Here is a 25,595-nt window from a genome sequence, read left to right as displayed (position 1 = left end):
TCTGTAACGGGAGCCGTTTAACCTGGGTTGCTGAAGGGATTCTTTGACAGAGTCCTGGTTTGTAAGCAAAGGCTGACATATTTGAAAAGAATTTGAAACTGAATTATTTCACCTTTTTCTGTATTCTTAACTTTAAAAAGAAACAAAACCAATGTGTAGGTTATTAGGAAATACCTCTGTGGCTTTTAAGGTGCTTGCTTAATTTTGGTATCAGAAATGTTCCAAGAGAGGACTTTGTGAAGCTGGGGGAAAAAAAAAAAAAAGAAAAAAAATTTGTTGGGTGTGTCTGTTTGGTAAATAATACATAAATTGGATTCCAAAACCTGCTTAGTTAAATAGATTACTCTGAAAGATGAGTAAAGCCCTTGTGCAAAACCTCTACTGTATTGTTTCTTCGGTGGAATGCTTCTTATATTTTGGAAAGAATAGCAGGGACAAAGGTCTTTCTAATGTTTTTGAGTGGACAGAGGAAAAGTTAGTTTTTTGCATCAAAGTGAGAGGAGTCACAGCCCTCTGCTTTCCTACTCTCATCACCCCTGAAACACAGGTCAGGACACTGAAGAACATGTGGGTTGTTTGTTTGTTTTTTTTTTTTAGATCAAGTAAGCTTAAAAGTGCAAAATTGTGCCAATGCTGAAAACTTATGTTCCCTAGTTATGGGGGAAGCACAGTGGTGCAAAGGGGAGAAGTTCAAAGGGCAAGTAGGTAAGAGATGTTTACAGTTTTGCATACCACATTGGATGCATGCTTACTATATGTACAGGGCAACTGATTTTTTTAAATATATGATTAGAAGTAATAAACTTTATGGAAAAATTGCTGAATAGAAATTTATGAAATAGAATCACAGGCAGATGAAATAATAGGGAAGGGGCTTCTGGAGGTCATCTAATCCAGCTCCCTGCTTAAATTAAAGCAAAAGCAATTCAGGTAAAGTTGTTCCAGCCCCTAACACCTTTCTGGGTGACCTGTTTGCACATTTGACTACCCTCATAGTGATCCCTCCCCCCCTTTATAAGCTAATTGGAATTTCCTTTCCAACTTATATCTGTTGCCTCTTGTCGTTGTGCACCATCCAGAAGAGTCCAATTCTGTCTTTTCTGCCCCCTTCCTTTAGATAGTTGACAGCAATAAGGATTCCTCTGAGCCTTTTCTTTTCCAGCCTGCGTAAACTCTGGTCTGTAAGCCTCTTGTACATCACGTGCTCTTGCCATCTGGCCAGCTCGGTGGCCTCCACTGGACTTGCTCCAGTGTGTCAGTGTCTGTCTTGTTCCGGGGAGCTGAAAACTGGACACAGTACTCCAAATGCAGTCTCACAGGTGCTGAAGAGAGAGGATGGATCACTTCCCTGGAGCTGCTGGCTGGGCTGTGGGCTTGGCCGCCTTTGCTGCGAGGGTACGCTGCTGAGCAACTTCTTGCTTGCTGGGATCTCCAGGAACTTTTCAGCAAAAGTCGCTTTTTATCTGGTTAGTGTCCAGCCTGTCTTGTACCATGGGGTTTTTCTACCCTGGATACAGGACTTAGCACCTGCTGTTGTTGAGCTTGATGAGGTTCCTGCCAATGCCTTTCTCCAGCCTGTCCAGGTCCCTTTGAGTAGTTTGCCCAATTTGGATTCATTGGCAAACTTGCTGAGTATACCCCCCCTTCCCAGCATCCACGTTATTAATAAAGGCATCAGATGGTACTGGTCTCAGTGGTAATCCCTGAGGGATGTGACTGTAACCACTTGTTAACAGACTTGGTACTGCTGGTTGCTGTTCTTTTAGCCTAGCAGTGCAGTTAGTTTCCCACACAACTTGCTCCATAATCCTCTCATGGACTTAGGTTAGGCTGGCTGATCTGTAGCTGCCTGGATCCTTCTTCTTGCTCTTCTTGAAGCTGGGTGTGATGTTTGCCTTTTTTCCTGTCAGAAGGAACCTCCCCTAATCTCATAGCCTTTCAAAAAGTGGCAGTGTGGTATCTTGGTGGCATTGGCCAGCTCCCTCAGGATTCTCAGGTGTATCCCATCTAGTGCCACAGACTTTGCAAAGTATTTTCAACTTTCTTGAGTGCTTCCATCTTCCTCTTTTGGAGTAATTTGTTACTCCATCAGACTGCTACTAGGCTCAGGGGTCTGGGAGGCTTGAGGGTGGACCTCACTAGGGAAAACTGGGATTAAAAAGCTATTGAGTATGTCAGCCTTTTCCATGTACTTTGTTACCAGGTCCCCTGTCCCACTGGGCAGAAAGAGCACTTCTTCCTTCCTTTTGCCTCTGAGACAGGAATCCATCCTTGTTGCCTGTCATCCTTTGTCAGTTTTAGCTCTGGTGGGATGTTGGTTTTTCCTAATGCTATCCTTGTGTGTACAGGCTGTGTCTCCGTGTTCCTCTGAGGTAGCCTCTCCTGGCATCTACCTTCTGTATGCTTCTGCAGTAGAGATTAAAATGGTTTCTTTTTAGACTTTCATATCTAGAAATGTGTAAAACTTTGAAATTTTTTGAAGTCTTGGTTAATAAACGATTCTAACCTCAGCATGAAAAGTCTGAATAAAAGGTGTCAGTTCCTCCAAAGCAAGCAGTAAGCATTACCAAGCTCTTGTGATAAGGGGGTAAGCCCTGTCTAAAATTTAGAGTGCAGCTTGCACTGTGGTGCCAAGGAGACAAAACAATGAGGTAAATGAACCACACCCCCTCCCAATAACTAAAATAATTAACTCCAGGTAGCAATTTACATCTTCAGTATGCCCTTCCCTTTTTTGTGCATTGTAGGTGAAAAGGAGATGTTGATAATTTAGCAGCAAGATGGATGGATAAATATTTAACTTAATGCAGTCTGTACCTAAGTGCTTTCAATTGGAATTCATTTAATGTTTTTCTGTCAATGCATAAATCCATTTTAGAAATCATTGGAATAAAGAAAAATTTTGGAAATTGAACCATTTTAAATGAGTAGTGGGGGATCATTTATTTCATGTATGCATTCAACCCTTTAGTTATGTGTGAGTTTTGTGTTTCTCATTTATTTGAGAAAAACGAGGGTGAGAGTCCTTGAGTTACAGTCTATGCAAACAGTTTGGAACAAAGCTCTCAGTTGATTTAAACCCTCTGCATGCGCTTGACGTGTCCTGTGGTTTCTTAATTGGTGCAAGTGTTGTGATTTGTGCTGCGTCTTTGTTGATGAAGCAGCACCAAGACACAGCTTTGGTTGTAAACTCAGGTATGTTACTGGTCTAGCTTTTCTGTCTGAAGAGCTCTCTCATATCCATTTGGACTAGAAATATAGTTTTTACATGGTTGGGAATTCTGAGTTGATTTCTAATATAGTAGAAAGGTATTTGAGTGGATTTACATTTCTGTGTAAAAGAATGCTCGATAACTATGGTAGCTAATGGTGCAATTGCAGTCTGTGCATTTGCCTTTCAAATGTGATCTTTCATTTTACATTAGGCTACCGGCAGCCTCTTAAATAGTGAAGCTTATTACTAACGATGGTAAACTCCCTGCCTTTACTGCTTAAATTCCTAGTGTCTTGCATATAATTTTTAAATAGGAAAGAAAAGGTCAAAGGGCAGAAGAAAAGAAAAGTGGAAGGTGTTTCGAAGAACCAGTAAGTTGCCATTTAGAACAGGATTTTGTTCAGTGACTGCATCTAAGAGTGAATCTAAGGGTGGATCTTGAAGGCCATTTGCGAAGTGGCAGAGTGTGAATTCTGTGTTGCTGTTGGGCTTAGAAGTGAAGTAACCTGCTCAACGGTTCAGTCGTGGTCAGTGGATGAGGAATGAAATGGATGTGAATGTAAGTTGACAGCAAAAGTCCTTTCTCAGTACTTGCTATAAAGCTTGTGTAGTAGTAAACCTTTTAATGTAAAATCAGTTTTGAGTAGTCTACCATTTATGACCAATCCCTGGTCTTTTCTTGCAGGCAAAGAAATATGGTTGTCATAATGTCTCTTACACTATATGTATTTTATATATATTATAAAAGTTATTTGTTTCCTCACCAAAACTTCAGTATGGCAAGTTTTGTGTTGCAAAATTTGATGGTGTTAGTTTCCAGATATGGCATAGTCTTGAAGTTATACTACTTATCAGTGATAAGCAATTCTTAAACCTCTGTACTTTTAGGGTGCTGAGCTAAGTTAAGTAGCTGTACTTTCAATTCAAGTGTAGCTGAACGTTCTGGTTAGGTCATGTTTGTTGCACATACCTTAAGACACACAGCCACCTTTTTTTAGGCAGGAAGCAAACTGCATACGCTGATCTGTTGCGGTTCTCCATGCATTTGATAAGTAACATTATTTTTCCTATTAGAAAGAAAAAGTGAGAGTTAAGGCTTTGTCCAAGAATCTTATTCTAAGGATTGACTTCTAGTGTGAACTCATTTTTTAGTTAATTTTTATAATCTTTATTACTATTCAGGGAAATAGGTCCCTTTATTGTAAATTGGTTTCTATGTTAACTAGAAGTGCACACCTCTCCCCCCCCCCCCCCCAGTGTTTTATTTTAAAAGTAGTTACGTAGAAATAAATTGCTTTTTCATTCAGTACAATTACTCATGTGGTGGTGTTACGGCCTTACAGTGCTGTCATACTGGCATGTCTCCAGGTATTTTTGAATTTTGATTATAGATTCGGTAGCAATGTGCACTCCCTGAAATTTCTCTTGTGGAAAGTGGTTTAAAGTAATTCAGGTTAGATATTTTAATGTGATTACTGTACTTTGCAGAGATCTAGAGTCTTGTTATTTACTGTTTCAGCATAGTAAGATGGTTCTAATTTGTGCTTCTATTGTGTATGCAAACTTACTGCATTTCTTGTGGAATTAGATAAAATGATTTTGCTGAGATACAGAGATCTGTTCCATTATGTATTTGTGTATTGTGTACACATATTGTATACACATATTTGTATTTCTAACAAATATTACAGTAAGAAAAAGTTTATATGTTAATTTTTTTCTCTTTGATGTCTAACCCTTTATTCTCCTCCCAAAACTTTAACTTGGGATGAAGGCTCTGCTATGTCTTTTCAGTTTTTCAGGCCTTTGCAAGCAAATCAGTGTGAAAATAAAATGCAATTAATCTGAATCTAATGCATTGTCTTTCTGTATTTTGATACAGAATACAAGATCCAGAATTTTAATTTAGAAATAGGTGGAAAAGTTCAACAACTGGCTAAACTTTTAAAATAAGCTTGCACAAATAATGTAGTGGGTTTTTTCTTTGTACTTAAAGAAGGTACTGGTGTATTTCCCTTTGTTAAGAGTTTGAATGCTGCAAAAGGATATGTTTTTCATAGGACCATGATTTTTTTTTTACATGTTATTGAGAAACAAATATTAGATAATGTGATTTAAACTGAAGGATTTGAAATACATGTGGCAGAAAAAGGTTTTGTTCCCTGCCCCCCCCCCCCTTCTGTGAACAGTTTGTTTTGGTTTGTTTCACTGGTGTATACTTTCATTATTTCCTGTTATTTTGAAAAAATGAGAACTCTCACAAGTAATTTACTGGTGGCAGTGCTGCGTAAGCCATAGCTGTCTGCAGTCCTAGCTGCTCGGTTTTGTCTGTGTTCTCTGCATTATTGTGCTAACGTAGGTGCTTCTGTAGTCAAGTGTTGAACTGGCTGGAGAAATGCTCTAATCCTCCTTCCTTTCTCTGGGGTTTAGTTGTCAGTCACTTAAGCTGTCCAGTCTCTTTCGGTGTGTGACTGCCCAGATACTTGTGCAAACTTAGCAGAGAAGGTGGGAAGAGTTGCAGCTTTTAAAGGCATTTTTTCATCTCCTGCACCTTAAGTATGTTACTGAAATATCTGTAGTGTGTAAGTATCGACATTTCCAGTTGAATTTAAGTGTTTGTGAGCCTTGAAGTGCAAAATAGCAATGGAGTTGAAAGAGAACTTTTTGTGTGTGCTAGCAGTTGCTTTTGGAGTAAAACTTGAATTGGAACTCAGATCAGGTGATGCAGTGAATACTAGCCCTGGGAGATATTAGACCTTTCTGTTCACAGAGGCAGTTTGTGTTTGCTCATAGAGTTAGTTACACTTGTATCATAAAAAGGTATTTTGATTCCTGTTCTACTTGATCCTAATTGTTAACAATTAGTGTTGGCAGTATAAGCTTCCAAGAAATGGGGAGCTGCTAGCTAGAATTCTTCTTGAAGATAACTGTTAAATGATTTTGAGGAAACAAGAGTAAGGCATGAAAGTGACTTAAGGGCACAGTAGAAAAGTCAGTACCTGATTTTTACATTGTTTTGAAGTTAATTGTTACTGTTTACTACTATAGGGATGTATAAAAGCTGTGAGAGGAGAGAGGAAAGAATTGATCAAACTGTCCAGGGGAATACTTTGTCGAGCCGCAAAAGAGTAATGTGGAGTTGAAAGTTCCCCATAGTTGTTCTGAGTGCTAATTTCCCTTTGACCCTTAGAGCTTCCCCTTTCTGATTCTTCTTCTTTTTCATCATGAGACATCAGAAAGTCAGACTGACCGTAAAGAGGTCAGGCTGAGGTGTAGTATAGTATCTAGCTTTTGATCAAAGAGTATAATAAGACAAATAGAAGTGGTCCTGGTTCTAGCAGACCCTCCCAGTTTCTCTTCCTGGCCTCTGTGATTCTGCTTTTTGTTCTTTCTGGTAGTAAGTGAGCTCCTGGGGTCTTATTGTGGAGTATGGAAAAAGTAGTTGCATTATTCTGTACGTTTCCCAGAAAAATCATGTGAGGTGCCATAATAAGATTACGTTCTCACACTGTGCAGATTTGCTGTTAGTATCATCTGGTTTGCGGGGGCTGCTGAGCAGTCGATTTGATTTTGCACAGTTAGGGTTTAGGTGCTTTGTTGGGCTCCTTGGACACTCAGCTTTGACTTGGATGCGTGTTGGAATGCTGGTGCTCTTCTGGGTTGCACTTTGTATTTTGGATTTGGATTCCTTGTGTTGTAAATGATTTACTTATGCCATGGGTTTGTCACTGGTGGTGCCAGCATTACCCATTCTGACACTTTGGTTCTGAGGCTGGTTGGGGTAGCCCACCTTTGATATTTGCAAACTCTCAACTGTGTGTTTCTCATTTTCATAGCTTGTACTGTGTTTAGGGACTTCATAATTTACCACTCTCCCATAATGGAGACCAAGATAATATGCTGAAAATACTGTTGTGGAAGGGGTATGATTTTATAACTACTTTATAGAACATGACTTTTCATAATGCTTCATGTTTCTGTGAATTTTATATTTTAGATTAACTGCCTGTAACTTCCTTCCTTTGTTTCCAGAAGTAGCAATGTTTTGTGGAAGTGTTTACTATGTAAACATTGATAGTAAACGTTCATATCTGCATTTAATGACAACGTGTATCATCTCTGTTGAAACTGATAGTAGAGTGTGCTTGTGTTTGGATAGCCATCTTAAACTTTGAGAGAGAAACTGTGATTTTTTTTTTTTTTTTTTTTTTTTTTTAAAATAAGGCACTGCAATTGCACACACAGCTTTTGGCTTTTCAGGATTTCTTGGTTTATGCAAGCAGGTGAATTTATCAAATTAGAAATATAACACTTAAAATTCAAGCTAGTGTGGATAGCCTGCCTCAGCAGATAAATGCTGTTTGGTTTTTTTCAAGCTTGTTGGTTAATGTTAGACAAGAAAATGCATCAGGAAAATGAGGGTTCTGTCATAGCTTTTTGCAAGATCTTTTCAGTTATATTTGGTGATGATATAAGCAGCTATATTGTATTGTTTTAGATACGTTTCCCCAGCAGGAGTTTATTCTGTGATTTTTATAGATTGCTCTAGATTAGTCATTCATTTTAATAGATGAGGTGCATAAGTTCTAAATAGTGGTGATCTGGCCAAGGGGCTAAGTTTATTTATTAAAAAAATAGTTTTGAGCTGTTTTTGTTTGAGCTCAGTGATAGTTTCACCATAAGAAAGATCTAAAAAGTCTTTTTGTCATGATATTTTAATGTAGAATTTGTCCTTTAAAGCAATTCTACTTACCAAATTTGATAACTTAACAAAAACTTTCTGTGGCAGCCCAGATTAATTTATCTATAGAAAACCTTTTTTCTTGTAATCATTGTAAAAGATGGCTTTTTATGAGTCTCTTCTGTAATACCTTGAGATGTACTTGTTTGCTGTTTAAAGGAATTCTAAAAACAAGAATGTTAAACAGAGTGAGCAAAAGATCATACCTGTCTCTTGATTACATGGGATTTTACTTTTTTTTTTTTTTTAATAGTTATTTGTTCCTTTAAGCCTTTAGGAGGAAAAATAAATTCTCATCATTATGGATGTCTGGGGTGAAGAGAGGAGAAATTGTGCCTTGGAAAAAGGGCATGTGTATTCTCTTTTCCGTTCCCCTTTTCACGCAGTCTGTGGAGGGAGCACTGAGCTTAAGAAGTACTTAAGCTTTTCAGGTCTTGGTGTGAAAAATGTTTTGGAAGGGAACATTATGCATAGAATCTTCTGAAAATCAAGGTTGTATGCAGTTTGTTAGTGTGAGATTATATACACACACGCACACAGACCATCCTTGGCTTAGAATTTAAAAGTAACTTCAGGTAATGCAATAGGAACATGTTTCTTCGGATGATTTCACCCCCCAGCCCACCCCCCCAGATAGTCAATCATACAGCTTTGAAGGATACTTCCTTTAGGTCAAGTAATTTTTTTGTCAGGATTACAAAATACTCTGAATAGTTTATGAATTGAATGAATAGGTTTTTGTATAGGGGTTAGTTGATTTTTTTCATGCTGCTTTTCCAAGCAGTAGTTCTTCCTTGAATTCCAGAATTGATTTGGAATAATTTGATTAGTGAAGTTGATCACACAGAGAAATCTTCTCAAAGAACACATTGTCATTAGAGGGGACAAAAAAAATTTCTGTTTTACAGACACATTGTTCTTTGGTATGTGTCTTTTAAGAAACTTTCATGCACACATCTCATACTTGCTCCTAGAATAGTTTAGGTACTTCAGAAAACTTTTAACAGTGATCTGCATGTTGAGGCCAAACCTTGTTTTTCTCCTCTTCATCAATGACGTGAACAAATTGTTTGGTTCTTCAGACTTTAAATGGAAAAAACAAAGTTAAGGAATTTTTTTTTTTTTTTTTTTTTTTATTCTAATGCAATTAGAATGGTGTATCAGTACCAGCTATATCTGATTGCATACTGACCTGTTCTTACCAATGGAAGATCATCCTTCTATTGAGGAAATGGTTTTATTGTCTTGTATGAAGTTTCATTCTCCATTTTCTAAAACCTATCAAGGCCTTTGAAATTATCAGTAAAGCTGCATCGCAGAATATATTTATAAAAACTTGCCCTGGGATGTGGACTTTCATCAGATTAGTTCCAACATGCAGAGGCTGTTAAGAATTTATTGGTCAAATAAAAATTAGAATGCTAGTTGAACCATAACACCTCATCATCCACAGGGCTAAGCGATGGCAGTTATAAAGAGAGTCATTTGTTGTGGTGTTTGATTGCCAGGTATACCTTTCTAAATTTCTCAATTTCAAGCAGTTAACTTTAAGGAGGTTTCACTTTCAGTTAATCCTATTTTTTAAAATAGCTGTGATTTCACTCTCCATCTTTTCATGTTATATCTAAACATTTACATTTTCAAGCAACAATTTTATAGCTTAGATCTTAAAGGTTTTTAAGCATATAATGTGTGTGGAAGTATTTATTTTTAGCAAGAACTTGGTTTTGTTTAATATTATTAAGGAAATGTTTTTCTTCCTTATAAATTATCTGGGGCACTGTTGAAACTCTACAGTTTTGATAGAAAAACTAGTCTAGATGGCTCTCAGTTCAAAACTCATAGTCCTTATGATTTTGGAAAACCTGTGAATGAATAACCACCACATGTGGTGTGGTTATTCATTTACAACTCATGATTGCCTTTGACAACTGCTAGAATGAAAGACAATATTAAGAAAAATATCTAAAGAAAATGAGATTAGAAGAGAACATAAACCATTTTGTCTAGTCCATCCCACAACGCAGAGCTGGACTGACTACAGTTTAACAGTTTTTGAGAAATAGCAATCTCATTGTTTGTGGTTAGCAGTATAAAGGCAGCTGCTGTGGTTATGAACAAAATGTCCTGATTTCAGGCTAAATCTGCAAAACCTTATATTCCCCAAATGCATGTCGCATTAATCTTAAGATAACAATTGTCATAACTTTGTGTTCCTCAATGCCAGAATACTGATGTTACTGGCTCTGAAAGTAGTTTGTGCCAGGCAATGAATCAAGATTTTTTTGTTTCACTTATGTCTGAAGTGATACTTTATAAGGCCCTTGTTTGGCAAGGAGAAAGATTGGCACCCAGGGTCACTACTGCATTGTGTCATACTGCTGTTCCGTATGGTCTCTTTTGCTTTACATCATGTAATTCTTACTGGAGATAAGAGCTTGTGATGAAAATACCTGGTTGAAATATTCAATATATTTAATGGAGAGAGGTTGTTCTGTTGGCTAAATTAGACCAACACTGTTATTTTTACTATTAAGGAATAAACCATGAAATAATCTCTTTAAAACAATCGTTGTCCTAGGCGAGTGCTTTCCTCTGGAATATAGGTCATTATTTTTGAGCGAGTGACTGTACATACAGTTCAGTAAATCATCTGGTGCTCAGTTTCAATTTGAGTGCTGCCTGCAAGCATCATGTAGCAATGAAAGAGAAATATGAAACCCAAATTTGTTAAGCTCCAGCCATGAAAAGTTGGATGCTCTTTGTTGCTACTTTTTATTTTCCAAAGTAAAAAATTAATTACTGGCTCAAGAATCTGAACTGTTAGTGTGTAGCTGATGACAGGGAAACAGAGTAAAGGGGTGCTAGAGTTGTTTTATTTGCATTGTTTGCTTTATCCTTGGGGCGGAAAGAGCTACTCTGCTTAAGCTAGTTGTTTGAAATGGTGGTAGGCTTCAGAGTAAACCTGTTTGCCAGAACTTGACATGTAACTGCGATTTTTATTATTACTTATTTTTATTTTTAATAAGATACACATGAAGACTGGTGACATCTCTAGAGATGTAGCAGAAGCCTTCTTATTTACTTAGTTCTGAGTTGTACTTTTTGGAAGGAGATAAGCAGGAAAAACATTTTTTTTCTTTTAATTGGCAGAAAATAAAATGTATTTCCTTAAATTGGTTAAACACTAATTGGATTAGCTAGCATGAATTATACTTGTAAGCAGAATAAATTAGTATGTGTCAGGAAGTGGCATGTATGCTAGTGTAATTTGTTCTTCAACTGATGTCTCCTTACACCACTAACTTCTGTGTGTAGACAAATCTTAGGCCTGAATAATTGTTTAAATAATTGTTGAAAAGAATCCCCCCCAACCTTATTTTTAACTGTTTTGTCTAGGGTGTAGCTTATTCTTCATGACTCTTACTTGCTCAAACTGCACAAATGGAGGAGGGGAAAAAAAAAACCCAAACAAGTACCCAACTTGATGGAAGGCTACCTTTTGTAGCTAGCAGCTTACCTGATACTCTCACTTATCTGGGCCGGTATTTCATCTAGTGTTCACCATGCTTCTTCCACCCAATATGTTAATTTTAGGGGTTCAGAGCAGTGGGTTTGTTTTTGCTTTTCATCTTCTTTCATGCTTTTGACTTGCAGTGATTTGAAGAGGAGATGATGCTTCTCTGTTTGGCTGTACTGTCAGCCACTTGCTTGTCGGAGCCATTCTCCAGTTAAGTACCAACCACATGCCTACCATTCCTCTAGAAGGATTCTTCATCCTGATGATCTCAAAAGTTAAGATAAATGAAAATAGTATTTTTCCCTGAGCGACTTAAACATCACAAAGATTCATAGTTTGGAGTGGTTCAGTGGTTTATGAACATAATCCAGAGATTCGAGTCAGGAAAGCTGTTTCTCTGCTTTATAGTAAATATCTCGGTATTCATAATGCAATGTGTTTAAAAAGTGCTGGTTACAATTTATTTGAGAATATGTGGATGTAGTATGTTTTTGAAGGAGAGGAGACATTTTCTTGTTTATGTAGTTCCCTCTTGATTCTCTTTTCCTTAAATTGTTATTCATTGGCTGTAAGATTGATGGGTAAAAACAGCCTGCAAAACCTCCGTATCTAGGCACCCGGTACAACAATTAAAAACAATTTGCTCATGGAGGGACTAATTATTTGCTGTTGCCTACATAGTAGATGTTTGCTTTCACAGAGGAAACAATGTTGCCAAAATAAGCTTTGTGGGTACTTTCTAGTTGTGGGGGTTTTGTTTTATTTTTGGTTTTAATTTTTTTTTTTTAACCTTTGGAAAGACTTTTGTTCTTAACGTAGCTTTCCTGCAAATTACAGGTATTTTTATGTGCATATACATATATGTATTTTACAATATATAGCAGTCATCTCTCTGTATTAGGTTGATTTTAATCTTGGGAAACCTTATCAGTAACGCTTTCACTCCCAGAGATAAGACACTAGGAAACAATTTATGGGTCGTAAAACAACAGCATGAACATAGAGACGTAGCTTCTTATAGAAAGATTGCCCAATGAGAAGTTGTGATTAAGGATACAATTATAGTGCTGCTTTTATCAGTGAGCTTTAAACAAATTGATTTTGTGACACCTAGGATTTTCTTTTGCCTATGTGTCCACTCAATCAATAGAGAAAAAGGTTTTGGGGAAGATGATTAGCTGTATTGCTTCGATATACGATATAATAAGGAATTTTATAAGGTTGTTCAGCCTTTTAGTGAAAAAGCATTGAAAAGGTAAAGCTTTGTGTGTTTGAAGCATTTGTTAGCTTTCTGGGGAAGGTATGCCTCTCATTAATGTTAGCAAGCACATAGGGGTGAGAGCTCTGTATGCCACTCATTAAAGTTAGCAAGTCATGGGATGAGAGCTATAGTAACACATAGTTTTAACACACTTCTTAAAAGTAAGGTGCTGTAGTTGACACTTAGTTATGTGTGTGTATAACTGTCACTGTCTGTCCAGTGTCCTGTTCCTGAAGTAGTAATTTAGACTGTAACCACATCACTTCAGCAAACTAGAGATCTGAGTCATGTAGCATCTGCAAGTTCAGTTAGCGTAAAGCTCTGTTTGCTGTCATGCGTTGTATTGTGTAGCTCAAAAAAAGGAAACAACCCAAACTTTTCAGTGTACATTTGTACTTCAGACATCTGTTAGCAGAGGATGAATCTCTGCATATCTGTGTTGGACCTTCCTCTTCAGAAAGAGGAAATAGGTAGAACTTATTTCCCAGTATGTTATTTGGGGTTTGAGATCATGAAGCAAACTATATGGCTTTGAAAGCCTGTCTTTAATACAGGACTTGATTTTTGTTTGTCTGATAAAAGAAAGTAGGAATTAGCCAGCTCTTGATTCCCTTCTTTCAAGCAGGCAAGAAGCTTCCTTTTAAAACATGTTTCTTATTGCTTACTGAAAACAGATCAACATTTATCTTGCATGTTTATTTTCTTTTCGTAGCTCTACCTTTTGTCAAAGTTTTTTTGGTTTTTTTTTTGTTGGTTATAGTGCTGAAACAAAATGTAAATATTTTTTTTCTTTTTTTTCCCAAACCAACAGTGAACTTGAGCAGTAACTTTTGAAATATCTGTTGAACACAAACTGGAAGTAAACCCAAAAATGTCTGGTAACTGCTTTAGAAGACCGGTTTATGTAAAAATTGGTATTTACTTTTTGGGGACCAGCTTGATGAGGAAGTTTTTTCATCTATCAGGTCTGCAAAGTGGCTGCCAGTGGCTGGCTCTACCTTATGATTCTTTTTCTCCTGTGACAGTGACTGTGTTGCCAGCCATGCCCTGTCCTGAGCTACTCTGCCCAGCAGTCCCATGGAGATACAGGACATAGATCCCTACCTACCTGTTTGTGTACGTGATGTGTTTCTGCAAGTCTGGATTCAATACAGAATACATAGAAGAGTTAGGAAGGGAAGAAATTAGGAACATTTCTGTCCGGTGCCCTTTACTCTGATTAAGTGCTGAGTCCACCTGGGTCTTCCAGGATTGCTGTTCTTTATGTTCTATTGTTCTTCAGCCACTCAGGCTAACTTCCTAAAGGGAGCTGCAGCAAACCTGGAATGCCTTTCTGGAATTAAGTGGGAAAGCTGCTAGGTTTGGGCCTCTTAAAGCTTAGTGCTGTTTGTTTGTATAGTAAGTTCCAATCTTTGTCCCTGAAACACGTTTATTTCAAGTAGTATGGCTTAGTTTTTAATCCAGGATTTTGTGTAAGAAAAAAATTGGGAACTGAAGTACAGCGGAGCGGAGCGATTAAATAACTTGACCAAAGCTCACAGAAAGCAACAGCTTTTCTTCAGTCATTGTAATATCCCTACAGCTTAAGATACTTTTCAGACCAAGATTCACCGCGTTCCCCTTTTAAAACTAGGTTAGTCTAATTACTTTGTATCTTCAGAATCCTTTGATCTGAACATCAGTTTGTCAAAATGTCTTCTCTGAAATGGTTACTTTTCAAAATTTTAATCCTTTTGTCATAGTAGGCCTTATTTAGCTGAGTTTAAAAAAAATTACTGCTGCGTATTTGTTGCTGGGTTTCTGAATTTGTTTTCTGTGTGGTATTGTTCATCAAAGTGTGGAGGAAAAACTGGCTTCTCTATAGGGAAGAACATAACTGTTCAAGATAACTTCTTTTGTAGAAATAGCTTTCTTGCGGTAGTAGTACCTACTTCCCCATATTTCTTACTGTACCTTTCAAAGCACAATTTGTTGTCATCTTTGTGAAGGCGTTGTTGGAAAAGCAATTCTGACCCTTGGCTCTGGTGGTCTGGGAAGTTACCATCTGGTCTGAGGTTTCAGTCCTTGGAGCAGTGTTAGCGGAACAGAAGGTGTATTCACAACTTGGTCCCATTTGCTCATTTGGAACTAAACTGCACTAGAAGCTTAAAGTAAGCTGCTGGACTTCATGCAAAAGTAGCTGAAGTGCATTATGTTTGCTGACTTTCCTGTTCCTGACTGTTAGCCTGTCGCTGCTGGTTACTGCCCTCCCAGTAACTTTAGCAAATGCTAAACCTCTTTCATCAGTATTCTGAGAAAGTATTCAGCTCCAGGATTGTCAGGGGTTAACAGAGAATAAACACGATTGTATGCTGTACAACTGTCTAATATGTTCTGAGTATTGCCATCAAGAATAAATCCTTACATTCTTAACTTTCAACTTTTCGTCAAAAAAATGAGACTTATTGATGAGTTTAGGAGAGGGGATCTGTTCTTAGGGTTTGCACATGTCTAGGAGGTGACACTGTCATTTGTTCTTTACCTTTTGTAGGAAGAAAGGGAGTTCAAGCATGTAACTCAGTAATGAGTAAAAAAGGAGTAAGTTCTCAAGAGGACTAAAGCTAACAACAGAAGGGAAATGACATAACCATGTACTGACTGGAGGTGACTGGAAAGTCCAGAATGCACATGCCTCTTCTTAATTGAAAAAAAACACCCTTCAGATGTTCTAACTTCTCTTCCCCAAATAACCTTAATGCCTGATTCTTTCAGAGAGATTTTTATTCTTTTTACGGCTTTTCCTCAAAAATGCTTAGCTGAACATTAGATCATGTACCTTTGTAACATAAAGCCAGAAACTTTTTCCATCCAAGTAGTATACTACTTAAGATGGTATAAATCTCAATAATCTTCCTGACACTCACAGTTATATCCTAAAACTCTAACATGATCTTTACTCAAGTTGTTTAATAAGAAAAGTGACTTGATCATGATTTTTGGTTCTTAGTTTTGAATGCCAGAGACAAACTATTTTTGATCAAAGCCTGATCATAAGATATTGTGCATAAAGCTTTTGCTTTCTAAATAGCATGTGACTAGAATGGGGGAGGAAATGAACCGTCTGTTCACTGTGATTTTCATTTTTAGTATATACATTTTCCATGAACGATTTAGAGCACTGGTATTAATTTATCATATGGCAAGTTCTCCAGCATGGACATCGAGGTTGTCTTAGTAGAAGACCCGAGCAGTTTGTAGGCTGGTTCTTGTAACTGTACTGTGTGTGACCTAGAGGGCAGAACTAGAACTGCATTCTTCTGGTTGAGGTGTTTGCTTCCTGGATGTCTGACCTGTTTTGTTGGTGTTCTGCTATTAAACTGAAACTATTGTGGCTTTGTTTTGACTGTAGTGGGATGGAGGGCATTTACGTGAATAACGCTGATGGCAGGTTGGAGTAGGCTGGAATGAAAAGCTGGAATTAGCTGTTCTGGGGTGGTAATTTATTCAGCTGACACAGTTGTGTATGGAAAAGGTATGTGTCTTCACTGGATGTGGTCCTTGAAGCTGATTGCAAAGACAAGCTTGAAAGACACTTAAGGATATTAGAGACCTTGCAACTCAAATGTAATTGCAAGAGTATGTTTGGTATGCTTTTAAGTATCTGATCTGAATGAGAAGCTCCTTGCAGTCATCTCATGTTTATAATATTTCCTTTGTCTTTCAGATTAAAATATAGGAAGTAAATACTCTCTTAAGCTGCCTTTATTCACGTAGGGCAAGAACAAATGTTTTGTACATCAGTGTGCTTCTCTAGTTGCATTATCATAATTTTCTTTGGCTTTACAAATGTTACATTTCCCTTGGTTTTATTATAAAAATATTGCTACAAAAACCTGTGCCTAGTTCACGGTGTGCCTGTCAGTTCTTACTTTGCTGAAGAAAGAAGAGAGATAAGCTAATGCTAGCAGTTTGTGTTTGTCTTTTAATAATATAGTAGAACCATCTTACATTGGTGTTCTTGTGTTATTCTCCCATAAGTAAGCACAAAAAATAGATTTAAACACAATAAATTGTCAAAATAGCATATCTTGTGATCACTCCTTTCTGCAGAGGTGCTAGAAGTAGTGATGGGGCTTCATCCTTACAATCTTCAGTAAGTCCAGCAATAGTAGGTATAGGGTGGGAGGGAGAGAGGTTTGTACTAGACTAGATCTTTGCTCCTGATGTTACTGACAGTCACCCTCCACTGTTTTCTCCGACAGTGGTGACTGCAGAGCTAATGATTACTCAGGAGGATATGCTGTATTTGGGGAGCATAACTTTACGTCCCCTTGTTGCCTTCAAAGAGTTCTCTAAGAGTGGACCTTCACTTTTATATTGAAATTTAGTTTTAAATTAGTGTTGATTTTGAGCTAGACTTGCTGTTTATTGCAAATAATACACAAACTTTTCAGGAACATTTTTACAACATAACATTTGTTAAAAAGTACATGGGGTTAATAAACTGTTTATAACACGCTTAAAATTTCCTGTATTAAAATTGTTTCTTTTGCCAGAAAGATCTTTTTAAGTAAAGATGCTTTTAAAAAAACTGAAACAGAACTTATCTTAGTGGTGAATCCGTTACCTAGGCTTGGGTGGAGCTCAGATTGTCATCTGTCTGAAAAATATTCACACTTGTGAATTAATCTGGAGATATGAAAGACAACAGAGGGCTGAACTGCTAATCCAAATTTGTAATCACTCTCTGAGTAGCTGTGGTTTAGTGTGGTGTTTTTTTTTTAATGTGAATCTTGTAACAAGTGCTTATGCTATTCAAGTCAGTTATCTGAAGAACCTGAGTTTTTTTAGGTGTTCTGGGATTTCTATATATAATACCCTCATTGGGTTGATGGGTAAAATTGTGGTTAGGTTAGGGAGAGGGAAAAGTCTTTTTGCAGAGTCGCATGTTTAAATGGTGAGGAGAAGCCATCTTCCGAAGAGCATGTTGACTGCAGTTTCAAAAGAAACAAAAAATATTTTTTGTATCAAAAGTAGTCTATTTCCAACACTTGTTTTTTGGTCTGAAGTTGTTGCTAAACTGCCTCTGGTGGCTAGCATGTTAAGTAATGCCTGTTCAGATGGTGGAGCATGTGCATGTCTGTTTTATGTGAAGTTTTTGTGGTTCCCTATAGCTAGACCTAAATTTGCATGCTTTTCTTGATCTCTTGGTGTTTTTGGAACTGTAACTTAGAAGCAAGCATGGCACAATTATGCATCTTGGTGCTGCTGTGAAAGGTGGTGTGAAGCTAAACCTATCCTTGTTCACCAGTCACAACAGCCGTTTGGTTGAGCTGCCCCTCCTTGGGCACTCTTCAGCTTGGCAAAGGGGCACTCTTCAGCTTGGCAAAGGTGACAATAGCAGTTTGTTTCCCCCTGTGCTTTATGTGACTCTTCTGAACTCTTGAGTTTTAAGCACAATAAATCTCAGCACTCAGGCAGTATTTTTCAGGAAACTGAAATGGAAATAGACCATATCTGGAAGCGCATGCTATTTCTGAAGTCTGTCTGAAAATATATTTTCTCTTTTTTGACACAGAAGATATAAAAACATAGATCCATTTAAGATAGGAAAAATTTAACACAGTGTTCTTCATTCTCCTAAGGAAATCAGGGAAGACATTCTGAGTTAACATAGGTGATACTGTCTTTATTTTGTGGATACCAACAGTAGCTGTCCTCATTCTGAAGTGCTAGGAATGGTTTTGGTTTTGTATTTTTATATGAACTCATAATAGGCTGACTATTATTCTGCCCTCTTTTTTTTTTGTTTCTAGATGTAGTATTTTGCTATGAAAACAAGGGGAAACATGTTCTTGGTTTCCATACTATTTGTAATTTTTTTTTTTTTTTAAGTGGTGTGGTTAATTTTAGCTCTGTTGCAGGCGGTTTCACAGAAGTTTGCTGAGAAGGATGTGATTGTGGTTTAGTATCACCTAGAAATATAAAGAATGCTAAAAACTACTCCAGCATAATTGTTTGCTAAATGTGTTTTCATGTGGAGGGCATACACTTTGATATGCAGTTTTTGGAAAATTAGTCTTCAGGTAATCCCTAACTTCACACAACCTGCGTGACACTCTGGGTAAGAAATATGTCTGTATGAGGGAGAACAAAGGGCAGGAATTAAGGACACAGAGGGAGCAGAGTATGGAAGATGAAAAATGGGGGAAGTGAAGCTCTGAGGTGAACTTCCTCATGTGTTATCTATACACAAACAGTCACTACTGTTAAATCATAGGATTTTTAAACACACACCCTAAAAATCATAGTTCCTATTTAAAAAAAAAAAAAGCCTTATACCAATGAAATCAGAGGTTGAGGAATATAGTATAATGCATTCATGTAAAACTAAGTATTATATTATTCTACAGTAACTTTGTATTACACCTGTTAACATAATATTTACAGCTTTAAAACTAATTATTTAATATTTTTCCTTCTTTGTTAGGTGATTGAGGCAGGAAGAGAATACTGATCTGCAATGGAAGTCAAAGCATCATTTAGTAAAGCCAGTAGGATTCTTGAAAGTGTGCCCACATTAATTAATGAAGAATTTGGCCTGGTTCATCAGCAATCCGAGGACACACCTGGAAAAGATGAAAAACCTCAGCTAAAGGTTTACTATTGCTATATTTTAAATGTGTAGTAAGATTTGTATTGATCAAAAGATTGCGCCTTCTTTTTAATATTTAATTAAAGATACTTGTGTGTGCTTGAGGAGACTTAGACTTTTGTCTAAGTAATTTTTGTCCTTGCTGATTACCAGCGAAATTAACTGTTCTGATTAAGCAAATATATCCAAAAGCGCGAGTACAGTTTTTCTTTTAATAACTTCTTCAGGGGTCAGCTTTGTTGGTGTTCTGTAAATTTATACATTAGTGAAGGACTAAGAAGTTCTTTTAATCTGAAGCTCGTTCTTTTAAAGCTTGGGAAGTATTCTTGGTTTAATGGTCAGAGACTCTGCATGTTGTTACCTTAAAAGCATGTAATTAAACTGCATAGAAATAGACCACAGAGGGTCTTGGTTTTCTTTTTTAATTTAGTTTTCCTGCATAGTGCTGCTCTAGGAATGACTAAGATCTCTTCTAAAAGCTTTTAACCTCTAAATAGCAGAATATTTTACTGTCTGGATGACAGCTGATTGGTTGTTTACAGTTTTTCCTGCTTCGGTTGCAGTAGCTGATTTAAAGGTTTTGGTCCACTTGGAACAATAGGAGTTTGTTCCCCTTGAAATGACAATAAGTATTTAGTCTGTCATTGCATAACTCTTTGGCAGTAATTTATAACTGATGTTTTCTTTCTATGTTAAACACTAGCTGCTTCTTTAGTAATAACGTCTGGAAAGATGCAGGTGAGCTGGGACTAGAATCCATGATGCAACTTCATTATTGGCCATGGGGTTTTTTGTTCTGAAAAGCTAGCACTTGTGAAAGATTGGGTTTTTTGTGGTTTGTTTTTTTTTTTTCTTTTTCCTGGGGAATGTGTCTCACCACTTTCTTGCCATAGACTTGCACACCTCCCTGTGGGTCGATTGGTGAAACCACTGAAATGGATTGGATATGACTAAGAAATAATTTTCTTTAAGACTGATCTATAACAAAGTATGTTGATCTTTGTTTTGAATGGAGGATTTGAACACACAAATCTGTTATTTTAAGAGAGGTCTGCAGTTTTTAGGTGGATAGTTGTTGGATTAGCAGTGAGAATATATGCATTGCCTGTAATGAGACGGTACATTGTATTATATTTAGTTTAATTTTGTTAATTCTTGTTGTCTTGTTCAGCAAAGTTTCTTAACTTTTGCAGTGAGTAAGACTATATGTTTGAAAAATAATATTGAAACTACAAATACCTTTAAAAAACGTCACCTCTTTCTGCTTATAGGTATTTTCGAATGGAGATGATCAGCTGGAGAAGGCAATGGGAGAAATACTGAGAGATTCTGAAAAAAATCAGAACAATTTCACTGCTCTTCGAGAAGGCTTCAGTGATGGAAATAGCCAAGTAGCTGGAGATGGGTCAGCAGATCAAACAAATCAGCCATCTTTGCACCTTGTTTTAGACCCTTCTACTACAGGTACTGCTGAAGTGCTTTCCCCCTCAGTCTACAGGTACTGCTGAAGTGCTTTCCCCCTCAGTCATATATGGCAGTTTTTTTCTTTATGCAGTTTCAATTAACCTTAAAATGAATGTAAAGCATTCTGGAGCTTCATTCCAAAACTGTACTGGAGAATACCCTGAGGCCTTCTCTCATTTCCTGATTTAGTTGAGGATCATAGACAGGAATAGATTATCATTGGGTTGATACCCTGTGCAGCTTTGTTTTGGTCAAGATAATTTTTATTTTGTTTCCAGCCATAGAGGAATTAGCACTAAGTATTGTGCGACTTGCTGAATGGACTACAGTTGAGGTAGAAGTGCTACTGATGGAGTATTGGAAGTTTCAGGGCAGTGATCACTGACAGTACTACCTGCCAATGAAATACACCCTGAGCAAACTGATAAATTTTTCAGCTCTGGTTCTATCGCCAGGTATCAGTAAGGACACCTTTAGATTTGATATTTGCTAGGAATGATTGTGGTACTTTTGTGGTATTTGAAGCTCTGATGAAGAAGGGAGGACTAGAAATTTTTTATATAAACTGTATTGTATATGTTTTATGTAAAATACACTGTATCTTTTTAAAAAAATACATATATTAGGAATACAAGGCTGTGTCCATCTCTGTGGGCTTTGAATTAGAATTCTTGTTCCCTCAGCAGTATGCAGAGCACTTCTATGGCATTGTGTCAGTTAATTCCCATAGCATCTGTTTGGGAAGTAAAACAAAAAAAAAATTTGTAGTAGAATAAGGTAGACAGTTTACACATAATGGAAACGCCCATCTTGTAATTAAGTGTATGCTGTATTTTTGAGAAACTTACCTTACTGGCTCCCTGTTTGGAAACAGAACACAACCCTTATCTTGAATGAACGTAGAAGTACTTGGAGATACCTCCCTCCCCCCACAATAGGAATAACTAGATTTTGTAGCCTTTATGATTTAAGTATCATGGAAATACTGGGTATACTAATAAGAAATAGAAATAACAGGGCAGATTGCTTAGAGAGGTTTGGAATGTCCATCTTTGGAGATACCAAAACTCAGCTGGACTGGGCCCCAAGAAACCTGATCCAGTTTTGAAACTAGCCCTAATCTAAACTGATCTGTCTTTGAGCAGGAGTTAAAGCTAGATGACCTCTAGAGGCCTTTTCCAACCTAGATTACTTTGATTCTGTACTTAAGAAATTTTTCTTCCACCTCTTCTCGTTTCTCAAATGTCAGAGTGCTTTAAAAGGCCCCACCAAAACTAACAAGAACAGAAAAACTTGCAAAAGCTCTGTCAAGATTGCCCATCTCCATAGTAGTGTGATAGTGGAAAAAGAGCACCTCTCTTCTGAGTAGAGGAACAAACAGATATCCTTTTTCTTCTCTTCAGCTCCCTGATGGTTTCATGCATTTGATGTAGCTATCCCAGGAATGTGAACCACATTTAATAATTCTACACAAGCTGCAAAAACATGGCAGAGAATTCAGGGCATCTTTATGCAGAATGATGAGTAGGAATTGAAAGGAGCTATAAGCAAACTAAAGAAAAGAACATCTGGGGAATGCAGCTCAAAGAAAAATTGTGTTCTAGCATTGCTGAAAAGAATCAAAAGGCAATTTGTCCCTGTGCCTTACTTGGAAACATGTATTAGGTTTAATGTTACTATTATGCTGCTAAATGGATTTCTTACTACTGGGGCTGGACTTTTGACTCCCATGTCCATTCTCAGAAAAAGTGGGAGATTTTGCTATGGAACTCATTCAGAAAACAATGTGTAAAAATGAAAGCAAATGGTTAAAGAAGTGGTTTCTTAATTTTCAGAAATCTCTGCACCAAGGCCATCTTCTCCTAGTGAACCCCTGGAAGAGGACAGCGTATTGTTTAACAAACTGACTTATTTAGGTTGCACGAAGGTGTCTGCCCCTCGAAATGAACCAGAAGCTCTACGTGCCATGGCAAACATGAAATCCTCAAGTCAGGCCCCTTTACCTGTAACACTTTATGTTCCAAACATTCCAGAAGGCTCTGTAAGGTAACATACAAATGTTTCTTTTGTTACTTGCACAGACACATGAAAAACGGATTTTGACTTGGTTATTTGCATGGGGAAGTAGAATCACTGGAGTTGTGCCTGAAGTTCTTGCTGAAGACAGTATTTTTGAGGAATTCCTCTGAAGCAACAAAATGCATGCTCAAATTTATCATGCAGTACATAGGTGGTGGTAACAGTTGCCGTACAGTGTCAATAAAAGCATGTCTTTCTACCTGCATCTGTTCAAACGTGATGATAAGAGAGAGACTGGGAAGGGAGAGCTGATGACTGTTTTCTCCCAGCCTCCCTAGTCAGTAATCTCTTCCAAGGTAAATATGTTGAGACAGTAGTAGTCCTGCTAGTCTTGGGACAACTGAAGAAATTTCCATTTTAGACTCTTCCATACATCTTGAGGACATGCGATGCTAATCTCTGTCCCAGACGTTGTGACATTAAAGCCAAGTCTCACCTGTCTGCCTCAAGATGTGTATGCTGATGGTCTCTAGATACTAGAAAACACTTACTTGTTCCGTATGAGAAGGGTCTTTTAATTAGTGATGAGAGTGTCAAGGACTGTTAATGAGGGTGCACTGAAGGTGCATCTGTAGCAGTCTTGCATCCAGAAGTAGGAAGCATTTCAATATTCAAGATTTTAATTTTTATTTTTAAACTCTGATACTGAGATATCTGAAGGATATGGTTAGATTTCCTTCCTTTCCTTTGCTCTGCCCATGTGTTGACTATTATGTTGTGCGTAAAGACAGAAGGACCTTGAAGCACATGTACTATTTTCTTCCATTTTGCTCTTTGGACCCAATTCAATGTTTTGTTTGACATTATTGCAATATTTTATTTGAATTAGGAAATTACACTGCATACTTTTACACTGGCAACTGTCACATAGACACAAGATGTTAGGTGTGTCATACCTATTTTTATAGCCATTGTGGCCATTCAAGAAGGTTGTTTTGCAAGTGAAACTGCAGATTCCTTTGATCTCTAATTGCAGAGAACATTATTAAGCAAAGGACTGCCTAAGAATCTGAACAGAGCTGTAAAGGTGAATCCTTGTGTGGCATAACACACTCCATCACACAGTTCAAATGACACTAGGGTCATCTTTGAGGAGTGCTTCCGTTCCTTTTATCTGAACACTTGTCATGTGGGTTTCTGTTTAACATGTCCCACCAGTATGGCAATATGCTGAATCCTCTCTGGGCTTTTCTTGCCTTTAAAAGTTTACAAAAACATTTACATCTTAAATTTGGGAAGCTTGACATTTCTGTTCCTACTGCCCATCTTGTGTACTTGAATTTAGTAGTCATTACAGGTTAGAGATTTGTTTATCTAATCGGAGGAAAGCCTTTTAGGTAGGCCTGTTTATTTTACTGACCTTTCTCTTTGATATTCCCTGTTCCTTTCCTTGACAGAATAATAGATCAATCAAGCAACATGGAGATAGCCTCTTTTCCAATCTATAAGGTGTTGTTTTGTGTGCGTGGACAGAATGGGACTTCAGAGAGTGACTGTTTTGCATTTACTGAAAGCAGCTGTGGAACAGAAGAGTTCCAGATTCATGTTTTCTCCTGTGAGATTAAAGAAGCAGTAAGTATTAAATGCTGTACCACCCACTGGTAACAAGGATACAAGCAGTGTTTTAAGAAATTATTCCAGATACAGAAATGGTATATATTGAAAAATACGTTAACACATCTATAATGAGTTTCACAGAAATGTGCAGCTAGTCGTACATGAATATTTGATATAACTTATTATTTTTTTTTAGTATTTCAATAATAAAAATAAAAATAAAGTCCAAAGTGCACCATAATGGGAAGATGTAGAAAGCCTAAGTTTAAGACAAATATTCTGTTTTTCAGGCCTCATTTGGGTAGGTTTCAGAATAAAGTTGCAGTGTAGACCTCGTAAGTTAGACAGAATCATTTTACAGTACTGCCTTAGGTATTTTAGGAAGACGATGTGATAGTTTGGGAGAAAAGGATTTTCTAGGGTGGAAAAATTGAGGTTGAAAGAGAAGAAATTGCCTTTTTGTTTGACATCTGTGGGAGGAAGCTGTAAGCTGTGTTATTAAATACAAAACCTGAAAAGTACATTATTCAGCTCCTCTAATGAGTTGCATTCCTAGTCTTGCTCAGTAAATTAATATATATTGCATGAGCAGTGAATGTGACACAAATGGAAATAGGAGATGATGTTACTGAATTTGCTTGGTTGTGAAGCACCCAATCTAATGTGTTATATGTGATCTGTGTGATATGAGGCATACTTTGTGTGTTATAAGAGCTAAGTGGCAGTAATTTTATGACCTTCAAAAAGATGTCACAATATGCCATCAAAGATACTTCTAGTTTTGATAAAACTTTTAATTCTTTTGCATTTCTGCAGGTCAGCCGAATTTTATACAGTTTTTCAACAGCGTTCAAACGTTCTTCCAAACAAGCATCTGATCATGTTAAGGACTTTGTTCTTCCTACTCCAGATAGTGATGTGTACACTTTCAGTGTTTCCTTAGAAGTTAAAGAAGACGATGGGAAAGGAAACTTTAGGTAATTTAAATGGAAAAGGAAAAGTATAAATCTATTTGAAAAAAACATATAGCTACTTGCAGAATGCACAGCTACTATGTTGCAGTAAAATTGATTTGGCCTCTTTTCATAAGTAGCCTTGTTATAGAAACGAAGCTGTTTCTTTGCT

The 25,595-nt window shown here is 37.2% G+C and overlaps 1 protein-coding gene across 7 annotated transcripts in view; it reads left to right on the top strand.

The window, feature by feature from the left end:
- The window catches only part of RABGAP1L (RAB GTPase activating protein 1 like), a 262,694-nt gene that overhangs the window by 6,993 nt on the left and 230,106 nt on the right, over positions 1 to 25,595 (top strand). For all 7 annotated transcript variants that reach the window (XM_037404169.1, XM_037404168.1, XM_037404172.1 and 4 more), the window contains 5 exons: positions 19,206 to 19,373; positions 20,642 to 20,834; positions 22,670 to 22,880; positions 24,311 to 24,485; positions 25,287 to 25,447. In XM_037404169.1, coding sequence (XP_037260066.1) covers positions 19,239 to 19,373; positions 20,642 to 20,834; positions 22,670 to 22,880; positions 24,311 to 24,485; positions 25,287 to 25,447 — 875 coding nt within the window. In that variant the 5' untranslated portion in view covers positions 19,206 to 19,238. The remainder of the gene's footprint in view (positions 1 to 19,205; positions 19,374 to 20,641; positions 20,835 to 22,669; positions 22,881 to 24,310; positions 24,486 to 25,286; positions 25,448 to 25,595) is intronic.

The sequence above is a fragment of the Falco rusticolus genome, chromosome 11, assembly GCF_015220075.1.
Source record: "Falco rusticolus isolate bFalRus1 chromosome 11, bFalRus1.pri, whole genome shotgun sequence".
In the NCBI taxonomy this organism is placed as follows: domain Eukaryota; kingdom Metazoa; phylum Chordata; class Aves; order Falconiformes; family Falconidae; genus Falco; species Falco rusticolus.
This window is presented reverse-complemented; position numbering and strand designations above follow the sequence as displayed.